The 23,180-nt window shown below is 43.1% G+C and overlaps 1 protein-coding gene across 1 annotated transcript; it reads left to right on the forward strand.

The window, feature by feature from the left end:
* Positions 1–1,647: 1,647 nt before the first annotated feature.
* Positions 1,648–11,729, forward strand: LOC109902009 (voltage-gated hydrogen channel 1). The gene is made up of 6 exons (XM_020498093.2): positions 1,648–1,826; positions 9,704–9,929; positions 10,194–10,298; positions 10,622–10,853; positions 11,061–11,173; positions 11,314–11,729. Exons 2-6 carry the CDS (start codon positions 9,753–9,755, stop codon positions 11,368–11,370), a joined length of 684 nt encoding a protein of 227 aa, XP_020353682.1. The 5' UTR covers positions 1,648–1,826; positions 9,704–9,752; the 3' UTR covers positions 11,371–11,729.
* The last annotated feature ends 11,451 nt before the right edge of the window (positions 11,730–23,180 follow it).

Genomic DNA, 23,180 nt, shown 5'->3' on the forward strand with positions numbered 1-23,180 from the left:
CCATATTCTTATCGGCAGACTCAGGATCCTCGGTTTTTCGGATGACTGCCTTGCCTGGTTCACCAATTACTTTGCAGACAGAGTTCAGTGCGTCAAATCGGAGGGCATGCTGTCCGGTCCTCTGGCAGTCTCTATGGGGGTGCCACAGGGTTCAATTCTCGGGCCGACTCTTTTCTCTGTGTATATCAATGATGTTGCTCTTGCTGCGGGCGATTCCCTGATCCACCTCTACGCAGACGACACCATTCTATATACCTTCGGCCCGTCTTTGGACACTGTGCTATCTAACCTCCAAACAAGCTTCAATGCCATACAACACTCCTTCCGTGGCCTCCAACTGCTCTTAAACGCTAGTAAAACCAAATGCATGCTTTTCAACCGGTCGCTGCCTGCACCCGCATGCCCGACTAGCATCACCACCCTGGATGGTTCCGACCTAGAATATGTGGACGTCTATAAGTACCTAGGTGTCTGGCTAGACTGCAAACTCTCCTTCCAGACTCATATCAAACATCTCCAATCGAAAATCAAATCAAGAGTCGGCTTTCTATTCCGCAACAAAGCCTCCTTCACTCACGCCGCCAAGCTTACCCTAGTAAAACTGACTATCCTACCGATCCTCGACTTCGGCGATGTCATCTACAAAATGGCTTCCAACACTCTACTCAGCAAACTGGATGCAGTCTATCACAGTGCCATCCGTTTCGTCACTAAAGCACCTTATACCACCCACCACTGCGACTTGTATGCTCTAGTCGGCTGGCCCTCGCTACATATTCGTCGCCAGACCCACTGGCTCCAGGTCATCTACAAGTCCATGCTAGGTAAAGCTCCGCCTTATCTCAGCTCACTGGTCACGATGGCAACACCCATCCGTAGCACGCGCTCCAGCAGGTGTATCTCACTGATCATCCCTAAAGCCAACACCTCATTTGGCCGCCTTTCGTTCCAGTACTCTGCTGCCTGTGACTGGAACGAATTGCAAAAATCGCTGAAGTTGGAGACTTTTATCTCCCTCACCAACTTCAAACATCAGCTATCTGAGCAGCTAACCGATCGCTGCAGCTGTACATAGTCTATTGGTAAATAGCCCACCCTTTTTCACCTACCTCATCCCCATACTGTTTTTATTTATTTACTTTTCTGCTCTTTTGCACACCAATATCTCTACCTGTACATGACCATCTGATCATTCATCACTCCAGTGTTAATCTGCAAAATTTAATTATTTGCCTACCTCCTCATGCCTTTTGCACACATTGTATATAGACTCCCCCTTTGGTTTCTACTGTGTTATTGACTTGTTAATTGTTTACTCCATGTGTAACTCTTTGTTGTCTGCTCACACTGCTATGCTTTATCTTGACCAGGTCGCAGTTGCAAATGAGAACTTGTTCTCAACTAGCCTACCTGGTTAAATAAAGGTGAAATAAAAAAAATAAAAAAAACATCTCTTTTCCATAAAATACATTTTTGCATTTTCAAACTTGTTTTCATTGGGAAGGCAGATAAAGCGTTTATCAAAAGCAGTCACATTTGCAAGAAAAACACATAATCCTACTCATTAATACACGTGCGTAAATTAGGCTACATCACTTTTGTTTTGAGCCGACATAGCCTTTGAATATCAGGCTCAAGTCTGGGAGGCGGTGCGGTTCCAAATTTAATGCAGTCAACTTTCGTCTACACGGGCGCCGTTCCTCTTGGAATGTGCTGGTTCTGGGACAGAGGCGGAGTTGAGGACAAAGGTTTTATGGGAAAAACGGAGGACATCAACAACTTTTCAACGGGACTATAGACTATTAAAGCTCTAGGTCTACATTAAGGTAAACAAATACTTTATTTGTTGAAGGTGGTTATCGCTTTACACTGCAATAGGATTTGGTGTTGCTCAGATGGTATTATATTAGTGAACTGGCTATTTCTTTGGTGGATATGAACATATTTTAAGGCGCTACTCTATAAAGTAAATAGTTCAAGGATGACACGAATTATAAACTATGTATTATGCCAGTTATCCAGTTGATTTGCACATAGTGTAAAGTGCAGAGCGGGCGTCGTTTTTTTTATACCAGCAGGAAATCACGAGTTGTCCTCAAGATGCCTGGGTTTGAGCTGTAGATTAGACATTCCCCGCAAGTGTCGCTCAGTATTCCGAAACATTGTTGCCAATACATTATATGGTTCTACAATAGTGAGTGTCAATTCCAGTCCTCCGTGGACTGAGTGGTGTCATTTCTCGTGTGGCCTCAAATTGATAGCCTGGTCCCAGATCTGTTTGTGTTATCATGTCAAAGCCTTGTCACTCCGGAGTGGTATACTACGAAGTAAGCTAGATCTACTCAGGATTTTATAATACTAGCCAGGTTCACTTAGTTTAACATTCCAGGTCAGGCTTCATCCATACTACGACGGTAGATATTGCTTTTCTACGGATTCACGGCCTGTTCACCCCACCGGGCTACCGCCTAGAAGGCGGAGACAGTACAGGTGCATCAAAGCTGGGACTTAGAGACAGACAAACAGCTTCTTATTTTTGATTGTGTGTATTACTGTAGTGTTGGACCTCCACTGAACACAAATATTACCGTAAAATATGGGTCCCATGTTTCATGAGCTGAAAAAAAGAGCCCATCCAGACATTTTCCATACACACAAAAAACGTATTTCTCTTAAACTTTGTGCACACATTTGTTTATATCCCTGTTAAAGCATTTCTCTGTGCCAACTTAATCCATCCAATCAAGAAGCTGATTAAACAGTATGATCATTACAAAGGTCAAATAAATCAAATTGTAATTGTCACATACACATATTTAGTAGATGTTATTACTGGTGTAGCGAAATCCTTTTGTTCCTGCACCTTGTGCTGGGGACAATAAAAGGCCACTTTAAAATGTGCAGTTTTGTCACACAACACAATGCAGCAGATGTATCAAGTTTTGAGGGAGCATGCAATTGGCATGCGGCCTGCAGGAATTTGCACCAGAGCTGTTGCCAGTGAATTAAATGTTTTTAGAGAATTTGGCAGTACGTCTAACCGGCCTCACAACCACAAGCCGCGTGTGGGTTAGCGGTTTGCTGATGTCAATGTTGTGAACAGAGTGCCCCATGGTGGCTGTGGGGTTATGGTATGGGCAGGCATAAGCTATGGACAACAATCACAATTTCATTTTATTGATGGCAATTTGAATTCACAAAGATGCCATGATGAGATCCTGAGGCCCATTGTCGTGCCATTAATCCGCCGCCATCACCTCATGGTTCAGCATGATAATGCACTGCCCCATGTTGTAAGGACCTGTACACAAAAAAAAATGTCCCATTTCTTCCATAGCCTGCATACCAGACATCACCCATTGAGCATGTTTGGTGTGCTCTGGATCGACGTGTGTTCCAGTTCCCAACAATATCCTGCAACTTCGCACAGCCATTGAAGAGGAGTGGGACAACATTCCACACAATCAACAGCCTGATCAACTCTATGCAAAGGAGATATATCGCGCTGCACACACAGCTCGGCATTTAACACCATAGTACCCTCCAAGTTCGTCATCAAGCTCGAGACCCTGGGTCTCGACCCCGCCCTGTGCAACTGGGTACTGGACTTCCTGACGGGCCGCCCCCAGGTGGTGAGGGTAGGCAACAACATCTCCACCCCGCTGATCCTCAACACTGGGGCCCCACAAGGGTGCGTTCTGAGCCCTCTCCTGTACTCCCTGTTCACCCACGACTGCGTGGCCACGCACGCCTCCAACTCAATCATCAAGTTTGCGGACAACACAACAGTGGTAGGCTTGATTACCAACAACGACGAGACGGCCTACAGGGAGGAGGTGAGGGCCCTCAGAGTGTGGTGTCAGGAAACGTCAACAAAACTAAGGAGATGATTGTGGACTTCAGGAAACAGCAGAGGGAACACCCCCCTATTCACATCGATGGAACAGTAGTGGAGAGGGTAGCAAGTTTTAAGTTCCTCGGCATACACATCACAGACAAACTGAATTGGTCCACCCACACAGACAGCATTGTGAAGAAGGCGCAGCAGCGCCTCTTCAACCTCCGGAGGCTGATGAAATTTGGCTTGTCACCAAAAGCACTCACAAACTTCTACAGATGCACAATCGAGAGCATCCTGGCGGGCTGTATCACCGCCTGGTACGGCAACTGCTCCGCCCACAACCGTAAGGCTCTCCAGAGGGTAGTGAGGTCTGCACAACGCATCACCGGGGGCAAACTACCTGCTCTCCAGGACACCTACACCACCCGATGTTACAGGAAGGCCATAAAGATCATCAAGGCCAACAACCACCCGAGCCACTGCCTGTTCACCCCGCTATCATCCAGAAGGCGAGGTCAGTACAGGTGCATCAAAGCTGGGACCGAGAGACTGAAAAACAGCTTCTATCTCACGGCCATCAGACTGTTAAACAGCCACCACTAACATTGAGTGGCTGCTGCCAACACACTGACTCAACTCCAGCCACTTTAATAATGGGAATTGATGGGAAATGATGTAAAATATATCACTAGCCACTTTAAACAATGCTACCTAATATAATGTTTACATACCCTACATTATTCATCTCATATGTATACGTATATACTGTACTCTATATCATCTACTGCATCTTTATGTAATACATGTATCACTAGCCACTTTAACTATGCCATTTTGTTTACATACTCATCTCATATGTATATACTGTACTCGATACCATCTACTGAATCTTGCCTATGCCGCTCTGTACCATCACTCATTCATATATCTTTATGTACATATTCTTTATCCCCTTACACTTGTGTGTATAAGACAGTAGTTTTGGAATGGTTAGTTAGATTACTTGTTGGTTCTTACTGCATTGTCGGAACTAGAAGCACAAGCATTTCGCTACACTTGCATTAACATCTGCTAACCATGTGTATGTGACAAATCAAATTTGATTTGATTCGGACTGCTTTTCTGATCCACACCACTACCTTTTAAAAATAAGTATCTGCGACCAACCGATTCATATCTGTATTCCCAGTCATGTGAAATTGATAGATTTGGACCTAAATCGACTGATTTCCTTATGAACATTTACTCGGTAAAATCTTTGAAATTGTTGCATGTTGCGTTTTTATATTTTTTTATTCAGTATAGAAACACAAACATTTTGCTGCACCTGGGTTATCTGCATACCTCTGTACGCGACCAATAAACTTTGATTTGAACCTGCTACGTTTATTCTCCAAACCTGCTATGTTTGTTTCTAACCTTCCACCTTAATGATCCTACTCTGCCTAACTGGCTTAGCTAAAATATTGTTAGGTTTCGACACACACCCACTGGTATTGATGATCCCACTTGTTTCGCAATATTCACGTTCAGACACACCCCAAGTAGGCCTATGCAGTTCCCCATACTTGCGTCCACCTATCACAAGCACACTTTTTACTGTGCGTGCACGTGACAAATGGCTAGCAGCATTTCCCAAACTCTGAGCAAATTTTGGTTTTTGCCCTAACACTACACAGCTGATTAAAATTATCAAAGCTTGATGATTAGTTGATTTGAATCAGTTTTGTGGTGCTAGGGCAAAAACCAAACATACACCCCTTGTGGTCCCGAGGACCGAGTTTGAGAAACACAGGAGCTAGTGGAATGCCGGAACATCAACAACCCATGGGACAAGTCCGTGCCACATTTTCATTTGTGTCAAAATGAAATACAAGTTATCTTGCAAATTCATCAGAAAGTAGGCTTTATTTGAATACTTATTGTTAATGCCATCTTGTTGTGTGATTATCAATGCACAAGCATCATTTTCCCACGGCTATCGCTCCTTCTTCTACATGTGGAACAGCTTGTTGCATTGTGGCCATAGACATACCATCCATAGAAGGGTTTTGGAATCTCAATTTGACTTTAAAACGAATGCGCTAGCAGTGGCTGCCAGTCTTAACTTGAATGGAAACTGCCATCAATGGATTATAGAGTATGTCTATGGTTGGTTGCAGCTGTATTTGCCTTTCGCAAATTTCAAAATACAATCTCGTGAAAAACGTACAGTTTGGAATGCAAATGCTGTCATTACTAAATGTGTAATGTGATAGGTATTAACAATTTGTGACCCACCACCTGTATTCGATCCTATGTAGCAAAATTAGAAATTGAGTTTTTTACATTGGATAAAATTAGAGACTCTGAGCCAGAAAATGGTATGGTACACTGCAGTTGAGGAACAATTACAAAGTAAACCTGTAACCCTACTGTTGAGAAAATGGCCTGGTTCGAGTACAGGCTCAGTCGCAGCAGCAGGACGGCGCACAATTTGCCCAGCGTTGTCCAGGTCAGGGGAGGGTTGGGCTTTACGTGTGTAGAGTGCATGTGTGATTATGTGTCTGTCGGTCTGTCTCTTCACAGTCCACGTTGTTCCGTAAGATGTAGTTTTCATCTGTCTGGACTTTCTTGGGCGCCCTGAAGCCTTCTTCACAACAATTGAACCGCTCTCCTTGAAGTTCTTGATGAGCCAATAAATGGTTGATTTAGGTGCAATCTTACTGGCAGCAATGTCCTTGCCTGTGAAGCCCTTTTTGTGCAGAGCAATGATGAAGGCACATGTTTCCTTGCAGGTAACCATGATTGACAGAGGAAGAACAATGATTCCTTTTGGAGCTTCCAGTCTGTTAATCAAACTCAATCAGCATGACCGAGTGATCTCCAGCCTTGTCCTCGTCAACACTCACACCTGTGTTAATTTGAAAATCACTGACATGATGTCAGCTGGTCCTTTTGTGGCAGGGCTGAAATGCAGTGGAAATGTTTTTGGGGATTCAGTTAATTTGCATGGCATAGAGGGACTTTTCAATTCATCTGATCACTCTTCATAACATTCTGGAGTATATGCAAATTGCAATCATACAAACTAAGGCAGTAGACTTTGAAAATTAATATTTGTGTCATTCTCAACTTTTGGCCACGACTGTACATACAGTGGGGCAAAAAGTATTTAGTCAGCCACCAATTGTGCAAGTTCTCCCACTTAAAAAGATGAGAGGCCTGTAATTTTCATCATAGGTACACTTCAACTATGACAGACAAAATGAGAAAAAAATCCAGAAAATGACATTGTAGGATTTTTAATGAATTTATTAGCAAATTATGGTGGAAAATAAGTATTTGGTCACCTACAAACAAGCAAGATTTCTGGCTCTCACAGACCTGTAACTTCTTCTTTAAGAGGCTCCTCTGTCCTCCACTCGTTACCTGTATTAATGGCACCTGTTTGAACTTGTTATCGGTATAAAAGACACCTGTCCACAACCTCAAACAGTCACTATCCAAACTCCACTATGGCCAAGACCAAAGAGCTGTCAAAGGACACCAGAAACAAAATTGTAGACCTGCACCAAGCTGGGAAGACTGAATCTGCAATAGGTAAGCAGCTTGGTTTGAAGAAATCAACTGTGGGAGCAATTATTAGGAAATGGAAGACATACAAGACCACTGATAATCTCCCTCGATCTGGGGCTCCACGCAAGATCTCACCCCGTGGGGTCAAAATAATCACAAGAACAGTGAGCAAAAATCCCAGAACCACACGGGGGGACCAAGTGAATGACGTGCAGAGAGCTTGGACCAAAGTAAGAAAGCCTACCATCAGTAACACACTACGCCGCCAGGGACTCAAATCCTGCAGTGCCAGACGTGTCCCCCTGCTTAAGCCAGTACATGTCCAGGCCCGTCTGAAGTTTGTTAGAGAGCATTTGGATGATCCAGAAGAAGATTGGGAGAATGTCATATGGTCAAATGAAACCAAAATATAACTTTTTGGTAAAAACTCAACTCGTTGTGTTTGGAGGACAAAGAATGCTGAGTTGCATCCAAAGAACACCATACCTACTGTGAAGCATGGGGGTGGGAACATCATGCTTTGGGGCTGTTTCTCTGCAAAGGGACCAGGACGACTGATCCGTGTAAAGGAAAGAATTAATAGGGCCATGTATCGTGAGATTTTGAGTGAAAACCTCCTTCCATCAGCAAAGGCATTGAAGATGAAATGTGGCTGGGTCTTTCAGCATGACAATGATCCCAAACACACCGCCCGGGCAACGAAGGAGTAGCTTCGTAAGAAGCATCTCAAGGTCCTGGAGTGGCCTAGCCAGTCTCCAGATCGCAACCCCATAAAAAATCTTTGGAGGGAGTTGAAAGTCTGTGTTGCCCAGCAACAGCCCCAAAATATCACTGCCCTAGAGGAGATCTGCATGGAGGAATGGGCCAAAATACCAGCAACAGTGTGTGAAAACCTTGTGAAGACTTACAGAAAACATTTGACCTCTGTCATCGCCAACAAAGGGTATTTAACATTGAGTATTGAGATAAACTTTTGTTATTGACTAAATACTTTTTTGCCCCACTATCTACCTGCCTTCATGTACATATCTACCTAAAATAACTCGTACCTCTGCACCTTGATCTGGTACTGGTGCTCCCTGTATATAGCTCCATTCTTGTGTATTTTATTCCTCTTGTGTTACAATTTGTTATTATTTTTAAACTGCATCGTTGGGAAAGGCTCGTAAGCAAGCATTTCACGGTAAAGACTACACCAGTTGTATTTGGCCAATATGACAAATACAATTTGATTTGATTTGTAGTATAGGGCTCTGGCATGACAAGGAGTTGACATGACACAAACAGATCTTGGAAAATAAAGGAGAGCCACACACACTAGGAGCTCAAATGCAGAAATGTTTATGTCCAACATTTCGACAGACAAGCTGTCTTCATCAGGGTACAATGACAAACATTGCGGGGTGACTCATTTATATAGTGTCAAAAGACACACATACAGGTGTCTGTAATCATGGCCGGGTGTGGCCTGATATCATTGGTTAATTCTCATATTTTAAAATGGCATACAAAAAACATGAATGGATGGCGTACGATCATAGATACAATTTGGCTACATAAGCCTACAAACATTTACAATGAATAGCAAAATGACAACAATCACAAGAATGGCTTCAGATCAAAGTCTATGTTGAGACCGAAGGGAGCAAAGGTCTTTAAATTAAAGATCCAGGCAGCCTCTCGTTTTAACAATAAATTGTCGAGGTCACCCCCTCTCCTAGATATTGGACCAGGCTATAGAATTGTTGACATATGCTTATTATTAGCCTACTATTTTACACTTGTTACGTTGTTAAAACCATTTGTTGACCATTATCACTAAATGTATTAAAGCTTTTTGACAAAATAAATAAAACAATTATTTATTGTAATGATAAAATCTATTGGTCTAGATTTTCTTAGGAAATTCAACGTAGGTTGGCCACACAGTTCACTTGCATCTTGAGTCAAAGGGTTTGGTTTGTTGACATCTTGCATTCTTTTGTAATGTTTAAAAGTAGAAGTATACTTGTATTGTACAGTACAATGAATTACTGTTAGAGCAGTCGGTCATAAGTTGCAATAGGCTGTCTATTCTTTGTGTATATGAAAATGTGAGGGTTACAATATGTATCCCAACACCTAATCAACATGCTGGGGATGATATGAACCTTGTTAATGCTAGTAAATTATTTAAACTAACTATGTCAATGTTAGGAAATGTAAACCTTAGATAAACACTAGGGCTATTGAGTTATTGTACTTCAGACAAACTTGTGACATTTGATAGCTTTGGCATTTAACATTCAGTTAACTTCTAACTAGGAAAACCACAGTCTCTTTGTGGTGGGCCACCCCACCCCCCTGCAGCACCATGTCCAAGTACCTGAGGCATTTCACCACGGTGGGTGATGACCACACAGCCCATTGGCACAACGAGGGGCTGCATGAGGCTAGAGAGGAGACGGGACCAGCCACAGGACAGCTGCCCCACTTACAAGTCACCTTCAGAGACTCCCTGAAGAGACTCTACAGCTCAGACAGATTCCAGGTATGGAATATGAGTGGAGTAGGCAATGCTCATACTATCTATCCAACACAGTTAGCCAATGTTACCTTTGCTCAAATCAAATGTCAACTGTGGATGGGGAATGTGTGTTTCTCAGTCTAGGCTGCAAATGTGACAGTAAATTCACTCCCCTTCTCTTGTTGTACATTGTCAGAAGGTTGGTCTTTACTGATGTTGGGTGTTTCACTGTGGTTTGGATCGCTATTGTGTTGGTCTTTGATGTTGAGTGTTTGCCTTTTGGTTTAGATAGCTGTGGTATGCCTGGTCATCCTGGATGCATTCTTTGTGCTGGGCGAGCTACTGATCGACCTGTCAATCATCAAGTTGGAGCATGGGCACGTTGCCCCTCAGGTGAGATATGTCCACCGAGTTGCGTAGTGGTCTAAGGCAGTGCATCTCGGTGCTAGAGGCGTCACTACATACCCTGGTTCGATTCCGGGCTGTATGACAACTTGTCGGGATTGGGAGTCTCATAGGGCGGTGCACAATCGGCCCAGCGTCGTCCGGGTTAGGGGAAAGTTTGCCTGGGGTAGGCTGTCGTAAAATAAGAATGTGTTCTTAACTGACTTGCCTAGTTAAATTTAGGGAATAGGTTGCCATTTGGCACACGGATCAAGAAATGCGTGACCCAAACCTTCTTACAACTCCTCCTCTGTCCTTTCCCTCTTCACCAGATCTTCCACTACCTGAGTCTGGCTCTTCTCACCTTCTTCATGGTGGAGCTGGCTGGAAAGCTCTTTGCCTACCGGCTGGAGTTCTTCCATCACAAGTTTGAGGTGTTTGATGGGCTGGTGGTGATTGTGTCCTTCATCCTGGACATTGTGTATATCGCCAGTGAAGATGCCTTTGACGGCATGGGCCTCCTGATCCTCCTCAGGCTCTGGAGGGTGGCCAGGATCGTCAACGGTGAGAGATCCCCCACTGGTCATGTTCATTAGGCACTCCCTGGACATGTCCAATAACAAACACAAATTTTAAGGTTTCCATTGTGAAACATGTTAAAGCTTGCCCTAATGAACACAACCTTTTATGTCACATACAGTAGCTAGCTAGGTCACCAATGTCACAGAATGGGTTTGTGTCCAACATGACATGGTTTCTTCCACCACCCAGGAATCCTGATGTCTGTGAAGTCACGGGCCGATCGCGAAGTTCAAACGCTGAAGGAGAGCAACGATCACCTGGTCCAGCAAGTTAACGACCTACAAGAGCACAATGGCAAGATGGTGAGTTGGGCAGCCCCTGGGAACCCAAAACACCACCTGCCCGAGACCTGTTAAGGCGTTTAGATTCTACATCTTATGAAGAGCATCAGTCAACAAACCCGGTTTTAACCCACCCTTCAATCTCTTTCCCCCTTTTTTAGGAAAAAGAGAACAGTAAACTACGAGCTCTCCTCCGACAGCATAAAATTGAGTTCTGATGCAGGAAGAGGAACATGATGCCATTTTTCATTATCCACTTATAGTGTCATTGGAATTGTTCTATAAACAAGGCTATATTCTAAATAGTGTTCACCATCCATATACCATTTCAGTAAGTAATTCCACAATGACAGGAGCTTACACTGAGTTACTAGCCTGGTCCTAGAGGCGTTTGTACTCTTGCTAACTCAATTGTTGTAATTCTCAAGCCAAACTTTTGGCATGACAATGAGTGAAAATAAGTTGGTATGATAACACACTGGCACTCAGGCTAGATACAATTGAGGTTGAAAGTTTACATACACCTTAGCCAAATGCATTTAAACTCAGTTTTTCACAATTCCTGACATTTAATCCAAGTAAAAATTCCCTGTCTTAGGTTAGTTAGGATCACCACTTTATTTTAAGAATGTGAAATGTCAGAATAATAGTAGAGAGAATGATTTATTTAAGCTTTTATTTCTTTCATCACATTCCCAGTGGGTCAGAAGTTTACATGCATTAAATTAGTATTTGGTAGCATTGCCTTTAAATAGTTTAACTTGGGTCAAGCCTTCCACAAGCTTCCCACAATAAGTTGGGTGAATTTTGGCCCATTCCTCCTGACAGAGCTGGTGTAACTGAGTCAGGCTTGTAGGCCTCCTTGCTCGACACATGCTTTTTCAGTTCTGCCCACAAATATTCTATAAGATTGAGGTCTAGGCTTTTTCACACTAAAGTATGTTCATTTCTAAGCCATTTTGCAACTATGTTTGGGGTCATTGTCCATTTAGAACACCCATTTCCGACCAAGCTTTAACTTCCTGACTGATGTCTTGAGATGTTGCTTCAATATATCCACATAACTTTCTTTCCTCATGATGCCATCTATTTTGTGAAGTGCACCAGACCCTCCTGCAGCAAAGCACACCCACAACATGATGCTGTCACCCCCATGCTTCACGGTTGGGATGGTGTTCTTTGGCTTGCAAGCCTCCCCCTTTTTCCTCCAAACATAACAATGGTCAATATGGGCAAACAGTTCTATTTTTGTTTCATCAGACCAGAGGACATTTCTCCAAAAAGTACAATCTTTGTCCCCATGTGCATTTGTTTACTGTAGTCTGGCATTTTTATGGTGGTTTTGGAGCAGTGGCTGCTTCCTTGCTGAGCAGCCTCTCAGGTTATGTCGATATAGGACTCATTTTACTGTGGATTTAGATACTTTTGTACCTGTTTCCTCCAGCATCTTCACAAGGTCCTCAGCAAGGTCCTTTGCTGTTCTGGGATTGATTTGCACTTTTCGCACTAAATGTTCATCTCTAGGAGACAGAACGCGTCTCCTTCCTGAGCGGTATGACGGCTGCGTGTTTATACTTGCGTACTATTGTTTGTACAGATGAACGTGGTACCTTCAGGCGTTTGGAAATTTCTCACAAGGATGAACCAGACTTGTGGAGGTCTTGGCTGATTTTCTTTTGATTTTCCCATGATGTCAAGCAAAGAGGCACAGAGTTTGAAGGTAGGCCTTGAAATACATCCACAGGTACCCTTCCAATTGACTCAAATGATGTCAATTAGCCCATCAAAAGCTTCTAACCATGACATTTTATGGAATTTTCCAAGCTGTTTAAAGGCACAGTCAACTTAGCGTATGTAAACTTCTGACCCACTGGAATTGATACAGTGAATTATAAGTGAAATAATCTGTAAACAGTTGTTGGAAAAATTTCTTGTGTCATGCACAAAGTAGATGTCCTAACTGACTTGCCAAAACTATAGTTCGTTAACAATAAATGTGGACTGGTTGAAAAACAAGTTTAATTACTCCAACCTAAGTGTATGTAAACTTCCGACTTCAACTGTGGATTCCACATCATGAGCCAATGTTAGGTCAACCTTCCAAACATTATCTGCATATTCAAGCTGATTTTAATTGATTAGTAGGATTCATATCATATGCCAGTATCCTGCTTTGCAATACAAAGTTACATTTGATATTTGTATGAAAATGTATGGGTTTGTATGTGCTATGCCTGTATTCAAATAAGCAATGAATTGTCATCTAATTTGTTGTAAATAAGACCCTGTAATGAATGTAGCATCTGGCTGTTTTTCTGAATACCACTGTTGCCTGCTATGTAAAGACAATACAAGTATGAATCACTGAAAATATGACATTTTATTAGAAAACAAGTTTAACTATGTACAAATGAATAAAAACGAAGGTATTTGCTAACGGTATTTGCTAACAGTATTTACATAAGTATTCAGACCCTTAACTCAGTACTTTGTTGAAGCACCTCTGTCAGGGATTACAGCCTCGAGTCTTCTTGGGTATGACGCTGCAAGCTTGGCACATCTGTATTTGGGGAGTCTCTCCCATTCCTCTCTGCAGATCCTCTCAAGCTCCGTCAGGTTGGATGGGGAGCGTCGCTGCACAGCTATTTTTAGGTCTCGAGATGTTCGTTCGGGCTTAAGTTTGGGCTCTGGCTCGGCCACTCAAGGACATTCAGAGACTTGTCCCGAAGCCACTCCTTCGTTGTCTTGAGCTGTGTGCTTAGAGTCGTTGTCCTGTTGGAAGGTGAACCGTCTCCCCAGTCTGAGGTCCTGAGTGCTCTGGAGCAGGTTTTCATCAAGGATCTCTGTATTTTGCTCCGTTCATCTTTCCCTCGATCCGGACTAGTCTCCCAGTCCCTGCCACGGAAAAACATCCCAACAGCATGATGCTGTCACCACCATGCTGCACCATAGGGATGGTGCTAGGCTTCCTCCAGACGTGATGCTTGGTATTCATGCCAAAGAGTTGCACTGTCAACTGTGGTACCTTTTTATATAGACAGGTGAGTGCCTTTCCAAATCATTTCCAATCAATTGAATTTACCACAGGTGGACTCCAAGTTGTATAAACATCAAGGATGATCAATGGAAACAGGATGCACCTGAGCTAAATTGCGAGTCTCATGGCAAATAGTCTAAATAATTATGTAAATCAGGTGTTTCTGTTTTTTTATTTTTAAACATCTTTTAAAAACCTTTTTTCACTTAATCATTATTGGGTATTGTGTGTAGATTTGAGGATTTCATTTTAAAATATTTTTTAATAAGGCTGTAACCTGGGGAAGGGGTCTGAATACTTTCCGAATACACCGTACCTGCCCTCTCTTCCGTCTATTGGTCGTTTACACAAAAGGGAAGAAGTCGTAAGGCAGCTTGGCGTTGATAGTGGGCCAGGCCTTGTTGCCCGGCCGGGTGGCTGCAGACAGGTAAGAAGGTCATGGAGCTGGTGACTGACATGACATGGCTGCCTCCAGAGAGTAACGCCCGAGGAAAGGGAAAACTGGCAATAAAACATATGTAGGGTGTTGCATAAAGGTGTCATGACACTGACCAGAGGTCTGGAAGATGGACTCTATTGTGCCATCACTTGGCAACATGTTTAAGACAATGCAGCTACTGTTTATTGAAGGGAATCTATCAAGGCTTTAACATTAGCTTACAATCTCTATGGAATCTATTGTTCCATGACAGGGTAAATAATGACTTTGGACTACATTTACATTACGGTCATTTAGCAGACACTTTTCCATAGCGACCTACAATCAGTAAGTCAGACACTTAGCATTGATGTGTGCTGTGGTTGCTTTTAAGCACTAGTAAAAAGTGTTAAACAAATACAAGCTGATAAAGTTAGATTGATGTGTTTGCTAAGGGTTGTTTTTAAGCACTTAGTGACACATGTTTCTATAAAGAACACTATACAAACAATGTGGTACAGTCAATATTACATTGGGCATGTCAAATCCAAGCATTAAAACTCATGGATGCAACTGTTTATGTAAAATTGTTGTGTGTTGGTTGTCCTGAAAAGAAAATGGTAAAACACTTCATTGTGAGGCTAAATAAAAGGGCTGGACATGCAGATAAATACATTGTTGCTGGGTTCTAGGGACTGATAGGGTTCATCGATTACGTTGTGTTATCATTGGTGTATGTTTAATGTAAGGTCGTTGTCTCAGTATCTCATTGAAAACAAGCTTTTTTTTCAAGTTACCATTATGCTTTATAAACAAAAAAAGTACAGCTTAACCACTGTATATGGGATAACAGCAACATCTACAGTGCCTTCAGAAAGTATTCACATCCATTTCATTTTGCAACATTTTGCAGTGTTACAGAATTTAAAATGGATTCAAATCAAAATCAAATCAAATTTATTTATATAGCCCTTCGTACATCAGCTGATATCTCAAAGTGCTGTACAGAAACCCAGCCTAAAACCCCAAACAGCAAGCAATGCAGGTGTAGAAGCACGGTGGCTAGGAAAAACTCCCTAGAAAGGCCAATACCTAGGAAGAAACCTAGAGAGGAACCAGGCTATGTGGGGTGGCCAGTCCTCTTCTGGCTGTGCCGGGTGGAGATTATAACAGAACATGGCCAAGATGTTCAAATGTTCATAAATGACCAGCATGGTCGAATAATAATAAGTCAGAACAGTTGAAACTGGAGCAGCAGCACGGCCAGGTGGACTGGGGACAGCAAGGAGTCATCATGTCAGGTAGTCCTGGGGCATGGTCCTAGGGCTCAGGTCCTCCGAGAGAAAGAAAGAAAGAGCGAATTAGAGAGAGCATATGTGGGGTGGCCAGTCCTCTTCTGGCTGTGCCGGGTGGAGATTATAACAGAACATGGCCAAGATGATCAAATGTTCATAAATGACCAGCATGGTCGAATAATAAGAAGGCAGAACAGTTGAAACTGGAGCAGCAGCACGGCCAGGTGGACTGGGGACAGCAAGGAGTCATCATGTCAGGTAGTCCTGGGGCATGGTCCTAGGGCTCAGGTCCTCCGAGAGAAAGAAAGAGAGAAGGAGAGAATTAGAGAACGCACACTTAGATTCACACAGGACACCGAATAGGACAGGAGAAGTACTATAACAAACTGACCCTAGCCCCCCCAACACATAAACTACTGCAGCATAAATACTGGAGGCTGAGACTCAATTTAGATTTTTTGGGGTCACTGGCCTACACACAATACCCCATAATGTCAAAGTGAAATTATACAGTTGAAGTTTACATACACTTAGCCAAATACATTTAAACTCAGTTTTTCACAATTCCTGACATTTAATCAGAGTAAATATTTCCTGTCTTAGGTCAGTTAGGACCACCACATTATTTTAAGAATGTGAAATGTCAGATATGTCAATAGTAGAGAGAATGAGAGTGATTTATTTCATCACATTCCCAGTGGGTCAGAAGTTTACATACACTCCATTAGTATTTGGTAGTATTATCCAAAGCGTTTGACACAGTTGATCATGAAATATTACTTTCTACATTGCATTATTACGTTTTCATGATTATAGATATAATTGGTTATATAGTTTATTTATGCAAACGGCTGTGCATCTACCAGGGCCATGATATCCTGTGTCGTGCCACAGGGTTCGATAATTGGACCTTTGTTATTCCTAATATATATCAATGACCTTGGTGCTGTGTCTTCTACTGTACTTCCCATTCTATTTGGTGATGATACCAATTTGATTTTATCACACAATAATATTTATTCACTAATTAATGAAGCCAACTCAGGCATGAACACATTTTGTGAATGATTCCAGATAAACAAAATTATCTTTAAAATGTTAAAAATCCAACTTCATTGTATTCACTAGTAAGAATAAGAAATATTGTTTAAAAAAAATGAATAATTAAAGTTTAAAAGAGCCAGAATTTCAATTGGTGGAAATGAAATGGAACAAGTCACATCCACTAGATTCCTCAGAGTTGTAATTAATGAAAAGTTATCCTGGAAAGATCATGTTAAATTTGTCTGCAGCAAAGTGATAATTTGTTGGTATCATCAGAACGATTAGTGGTTTGGTTCATTAGTCTTGCTTCCTAACTCTATATTATTGCTTAATTAATTCATATCTCATTTACAATAAATATTGTCTGAGCCAGAACACATGCCTCCAACCTACACAAATTATTAATCATACAAAATACATTTGCAAGACTAGCCACCTCTAATTACCTGGCTCCATCTGCACCTTTGTTTAAGAATCCCAATATCTTAATATCTATTTATGACATTAATGTACACCAACTGTGCACTTGCATCTACAAATACTCATACCTCCCAGACAGTTTACCTAAACCCTTCAATGGATTCTTCCAGGTTCATTCTGAAATCTTATCAGAAACCAGCAACATGTTGGGTCATTAGCTTTCTATTCCCTTACAACCAGTTAAACAAATATAATTTGGAAATGTACCAACAAAAAAAAGCTCAGCGAAAGAAGCAGAGATAACAGAGAAATGTTTAACTGAAGTGAAGCATTCATTCTATAATTTATGACATTCTGGTGAGCGAGAGTTTATTTAGTCTTTTAGTGCAATGTACTGTAATGACAGAGAAGTTGTATGTATCTAATTATACACAAGTGTCACGAATCCCGCCGAAGATGGTGCCTCTTCCTGTTCGGGCGGCACTCGGCAGTCGTCGTCGCCGGCCTACTAGCTGCCACAGATCCCCTTTTCTGTTTCATTTAGTGTTGTCTGATTAGTTGCACCTGTTTCTTGTTTAGGTTTTAGTTTTGGGCTATTTAAACCCGGTAGGCCCGCCGGATTTTGTGCGGGCTTGTTTTTCTGTTATTGGTGTGTGTGATTTTTGTGGATTTTATTTCCCGAACCGTTTCGTCCTGTTTGTTTTGGACTGGGTCTTTTAACGCCCGTGTTTGTGGCATTGACCGATACTCTGTTGCTTTGGGAATAAATATATCCAGTATCTAACTACCCTGCTCTCTGCGCCTGACTCCTCCACCCACTACTTCTAGAAGTCCTGACAACAAGTTGACTAACAAGACTACCAAAATAGCCTTCCAAAATGTCTGAAATTATAAGCAGAAACATGTCTGAATTAGGCACAAAAAAAAATAATCAGGCACCCCCTGTAAAAAAAAAAATTCTGCCATATCTGACAGTATAGCCTACAGCACGGGTTAGGGTTGGGTGCAGTCCTCAGATTTTCACTTTATCATATAGTTGGGCAGTTACGGATGGGCTATTAGCAATTTCGGTAGGGTGAACAAACAGTTGACCAGCTCACTACTAGTGACCACATAACCAACCTGTAAACACCGTAGCCTCCATAGCCAATGTGAGTAAGACCTTTAAAACAGGTTAACAATCACAAGGCTGCAGGGCCACATGGATTACAAGGAAGTGTACTCAACTGGGAAGTGTCTTCACTGACATTTTCAACCTCTCCCTGTCTGAGTCTGTAATACCAACATGTTTCAAGCAGACTACCATAGTCCCTGTCCCCAAGAATACTATTGTAACCTGCCTAAATGACTACCGACCTGTAGCACACGTCTGTAGCCATGAAATGCTTTGAAAGGCTGGTCATGGCTCACATCAACACCATTATCTCTATTGCACTCCACACTGCCCTTTCACACCTGGACAAAAATAACACCTATGTGAGAATGCTATTCATTGACTACAGCTCAGCGTTCAACATCATAGTGCCCTCAAAGCTCATTGCTAAGCTAATGACTCTGGGACTAAACACCTCCCTCTGCAACTGGATTCCAGACTTCCTGATGGGCTGACCCCAGGTGGTAAGGGTAGGTAACAACACATCCGCCACGCTGATCCTCAACACGGGGGCCCCTCAGGGGTGCATGCTTAGTCCCCTCCTGTACTCCCTGTTCACTCATGACTGCACGGCCAGGCACGACTCCAACACCATCATTAAGTCTGCTGATGTACAACAGTGGTAGGCCTGATCACCCGCAACAATGAGACAGCCTATAGGGAGGAGGTCAGAGACCTGACCATGTGGTGCAAGGACAACAACCTCTCCCTCAATGTAATCTAGACAAATGAGATGACTGTAGACTACAGGAAAAGGAGGACCGAGCATGCCCCCATTCTCATCGAATGGGCTGTAGTGGAGCAGGTTGAGAGCTTGAAGTTCCTTGGCATCTGTTACGAATCCCTTTTGGCCCGACAGTCTAGGGGGGATGGTAACAAGACCCGTAACATGACTCATACGACAAAACCTATTCCCCCTCAGGAGAGTGAAACGATTTGGCATGGGTCCTCGAGAGCATCCTGATGGGTTGAATCACTGCCTGGTATGGCAACTGCTCGGCCTCCGACTGCAAGGCTTTACAGAGGGTAGTGCTTACAGTCCATTACATCACCGGGGCCAAGCTTCCTGCCATCCAGGACCTCTATACCAGGCGGTGTCAGAGGAAGGCCCTAAAAAATTGTGAAAGACTCCAGCCACCCTAGTCATGGACTGTTCTCTCTGCTACCGCATGGCAAGTGGTACCGGAGTTCCAAATCTAGGTCCAAGAGGCTTCTAAAATGTTTACTAAAGGGCTACAGGGGACTGGTAGGCTAGACAGAGGTTGATATTTGTTTTTTTGTGTTCTTGACAAATTAGACATTGGGCACAGATTTGTGCGGTGATTGTAGTAGATTTGGGTGTGTACCATTCTTTTCTACAAGATCTTTCCATTCCCCCCTTTGGACACATGCGACACACACATGCATCCGAGGTAAACCAACAAACTGGGGGGAGCCACTAGGCGACCGCTCTGGTGCCTCCATAACCCATCATCATGTAGTTTACAATTATACCCAGTCCGTTACCATTTCATTTTGTTATCAGTAGAATCTTGTATGGCAGCCACATCATTTACAGTAACTAAGTCAGAAAAAGGAACTGAAACTGTCTGTAGGCACATTCCCTTAGGGTTTGCAAGAACAACTGTCTTAGCAGCTGCTTCAGCCCTGACATTGCCTGGAGAAACATCATGTCCATGAGTGTGAGCTTTACACTTTACAATAGAAATCTGCCAAGGCAGCATAATAATGTCCAACAATGCTGCAATAAATCAAATCGAATTTTATTGGTCACACACACGAGTTTAGCAGATGTTATTACGGATGTAGCTAAATGCTTGTGTTTCTAGCAAAATGCCTGTGTTTCTAGCTCCAACAGTGCAGTAATATCTAACAAGTAATATCTAACAGTTTCACAACATATACCCAATAGACACAAATCTAAGTAAAGGAATGGAATTAAGAAAATACAATATAAGACGAGCAATGTCTGAGCGGCATAGACTAAGATACAGTAGAATAGTATAGAATACAGTATATACATATGAGATCAGTAATGCAAAATACATAAACATTATTAAATTGACTCGTGTTCCATTTATTAAAGTGGCCAGTGATTTCAAGTCTATGTATATAGGTAGCAGCCTCTGTGCTAGTGATGGCTATTCAACAGTCTGATGGACTTGAGAAAGACTGAAAAACAGCTTATCTCGGTCCCAGCTTCGATGCACCGGTCCCAGTGGCTCGGGTGGTTGTAGCCCTTGATGATCTTTTTGGCCTTCCTGTGATATCGGGTGCTGTAGGTGACCTGGAGAGCAGGTAGTTTGCCCCCAGTGATTCTTTGGTCAGACCGCACCACCCTCTGGAGAGCCCTGTGGTTGTGGGTGGTGCAGTTGCCGTACCAGGCGGTGATACAGCCTGACAGGATGCTGACAATTGTGCATCTGTAAAAGTTTGAGGGTTTTAGGTGCCAAACCAAATTTCTTCAGCCTCCTGAGGATGAAGAGGCACTGTTCTTCTTCACCTTCTTCACCACACTGTCTGTGTGGGTGGACCATTTCAGTTTGTCAGTGATGTGTACGGCGATTAATTTTAAGCTTTCCTCCTTCTCCACTGCGGTCCCGTCGATGTGGATAGGGGGATGCTCCCTCTGCTGTTTCCTGAAGTCCACGATCATCTCCTTTGTTTTGTTGATGTTGAGTGAGAGGTTATTTTCATGGCACCACACTCCCATAGCCCTCACCTCTTCCCTGTAGGCTGTCACGTCATTGTTGGTAATCAAGCCCACTACTGTTGTGTCGTCTACAAACTTGATGATTTATTGGGAGTCATGCTTGGCTACGCAGTCATGGGGGAACAGAGAGTACAGGAGGGGCTGAGCACGCACCCTTGTTGGGCCCAAGTGTTGAGGATCAGCGAAGTGGAGGTGTTGTTTCCTACCTTCACCACCTGGGGGTGGCCCGTCAGGAAGTCCAGGACCAAGTTGCACAGGGCGGGGTTAAGACCCAGGGCCTCAAGCTTAATGTTGAGCTTGGAGAGTATTATGGTATTGAATGCTGAGCTTTATTCAATTAACAGAATTCTTACATAGGTATTTCTATTGTCCAGATGGGATAGGGCAGTGTGATGGTGATTGCATCGTCTGTGGATCTATTGGGGCGGTATGCAAATTCAAGTGGGTCTAGGTTGACAGGTAAGGTAGAGGTGATATGATCCTTGACTAGTCTCTGAAAGCACTTCTTGAAGACAGAAGTGAGTGCTACGGGGCGATAGTCATTTAGTTCAGTTACCTTTGCTTTCTTGGGTACAGGAATGATGGTGGCCATCATGAAGCATTTGGGGACTGAAGACTGAGATAGCGAGAGATTGAATATATCCGAAAACACACAGGCCAGCTGGTCTGTGCATGCTCAGGACGCGGCCAGGGATGCAGTCTGGGCCGAAAGCCTTGCGAGGGTTAACACGTTTAAATGATGTACTCACGTTGGCCACAGAGAAGGAGAGCCCACAGTCCTTGGTAGCAGGCAATGTCAGTGGCATTGTGGTATCCTCAAAGTGGGCGAAGGTGTTTAGCTTGTCCGGAAGCAATTCGTGGGTGTCTGCGACGTGTCTGGTTTTCCTTTTGTAGTCCGTGATTGTCTGTAGACCCTGCCTCATACATCTTGTGTTTGAGCCGTTGAATTGCGACTCCACTTTGTCTCTATACTGACGTTTTGCCTGTTTGATTGCCTTGCGGAGGGAAAAACTACACTGTTCGCATTCATCCATATTCCCAGTCACCTTGCCATGGTTAAATGCAGTGGTTCGGGCTTTCAGTTTTGCGCGAATGCTGCCATCTATCCACAGTTTCTGATTAGGGTAGGTTTTAATAGTCACAGAGGGTGCAACATCTCCTATACACTTCCTGATAAACTCAGTCACCGTATCAGTATATTCGTCGATATTATTCTGGGAAGCTACCTGGAACATATCCCAGTCCGCGTGATAAAAACAATCTTGAAGTGTGGATTCTGATTGGTAAGACCAACGTTGAATAGTCCTTAGCACGGGTACTTCCTGTTTGAGTCTCTGCCTATAGGAAGGGAGGAGCAAAATTGAGTCGTGGTCAGATTTGCCGAAAGGAGGGCGGGAGAGGGCCTTGCAGGCATCCCGGAAGTTGGAGTAACACTGATCGAATGTTTTAGAATCCTCAGCTACAATAAATGTGGCCTCAGGATATATGGTTTCAAGTTTTCATAAAGTCCAGTGAAGTTCTTTGAGGGCCGTCATGGTATCGGCTTGAGGGGGGATATACATGGCCGTGACTATAAACAAAGAAAATTATGTCGGGAGATAATCCGGTAAACATTTGATTGTGAGGTATTCTAGGTCGGGTGAACAAAAGGACTTGAGTTCCTGTATGTTATCACAATTACACCATGAGTCGTTAATCATGAAACATACACCCCGGCCCTTCTTCTTGAACTGAGAACCCAACTGGTTGGACCGTATATCCCGAGAGAGCCATGTTTCCGTGAAACAGAGTATGTTACAATCCCTGATGTCTCTCTAGAAAGAAACGTTCACCCTGAGCACGTCAACTCTATTATCCAGAGACTGAACATTAGTGAGTAATGTACTCGGATGCGGTGGTTTGGTTGGTGTGCATGCCTCCTCAGTCAGACTAGAAGACCACTCTGAGT

Source organism: Oncorhynchus kisutch, linkage group LG1, assembly GCF_002021735.2.
Source record: "Oncorhynchus kisutch isolate 150728-3 linkage group LG1, Okis_V2, whole genome shotgun sequence".
Lineage (NCBI taxonomy): Eukaryota > Metazoa > Chordata > Actinopteri > Salmoniformes > Salmonidae > Oncorhynchus > Oncorhynchus kisutch.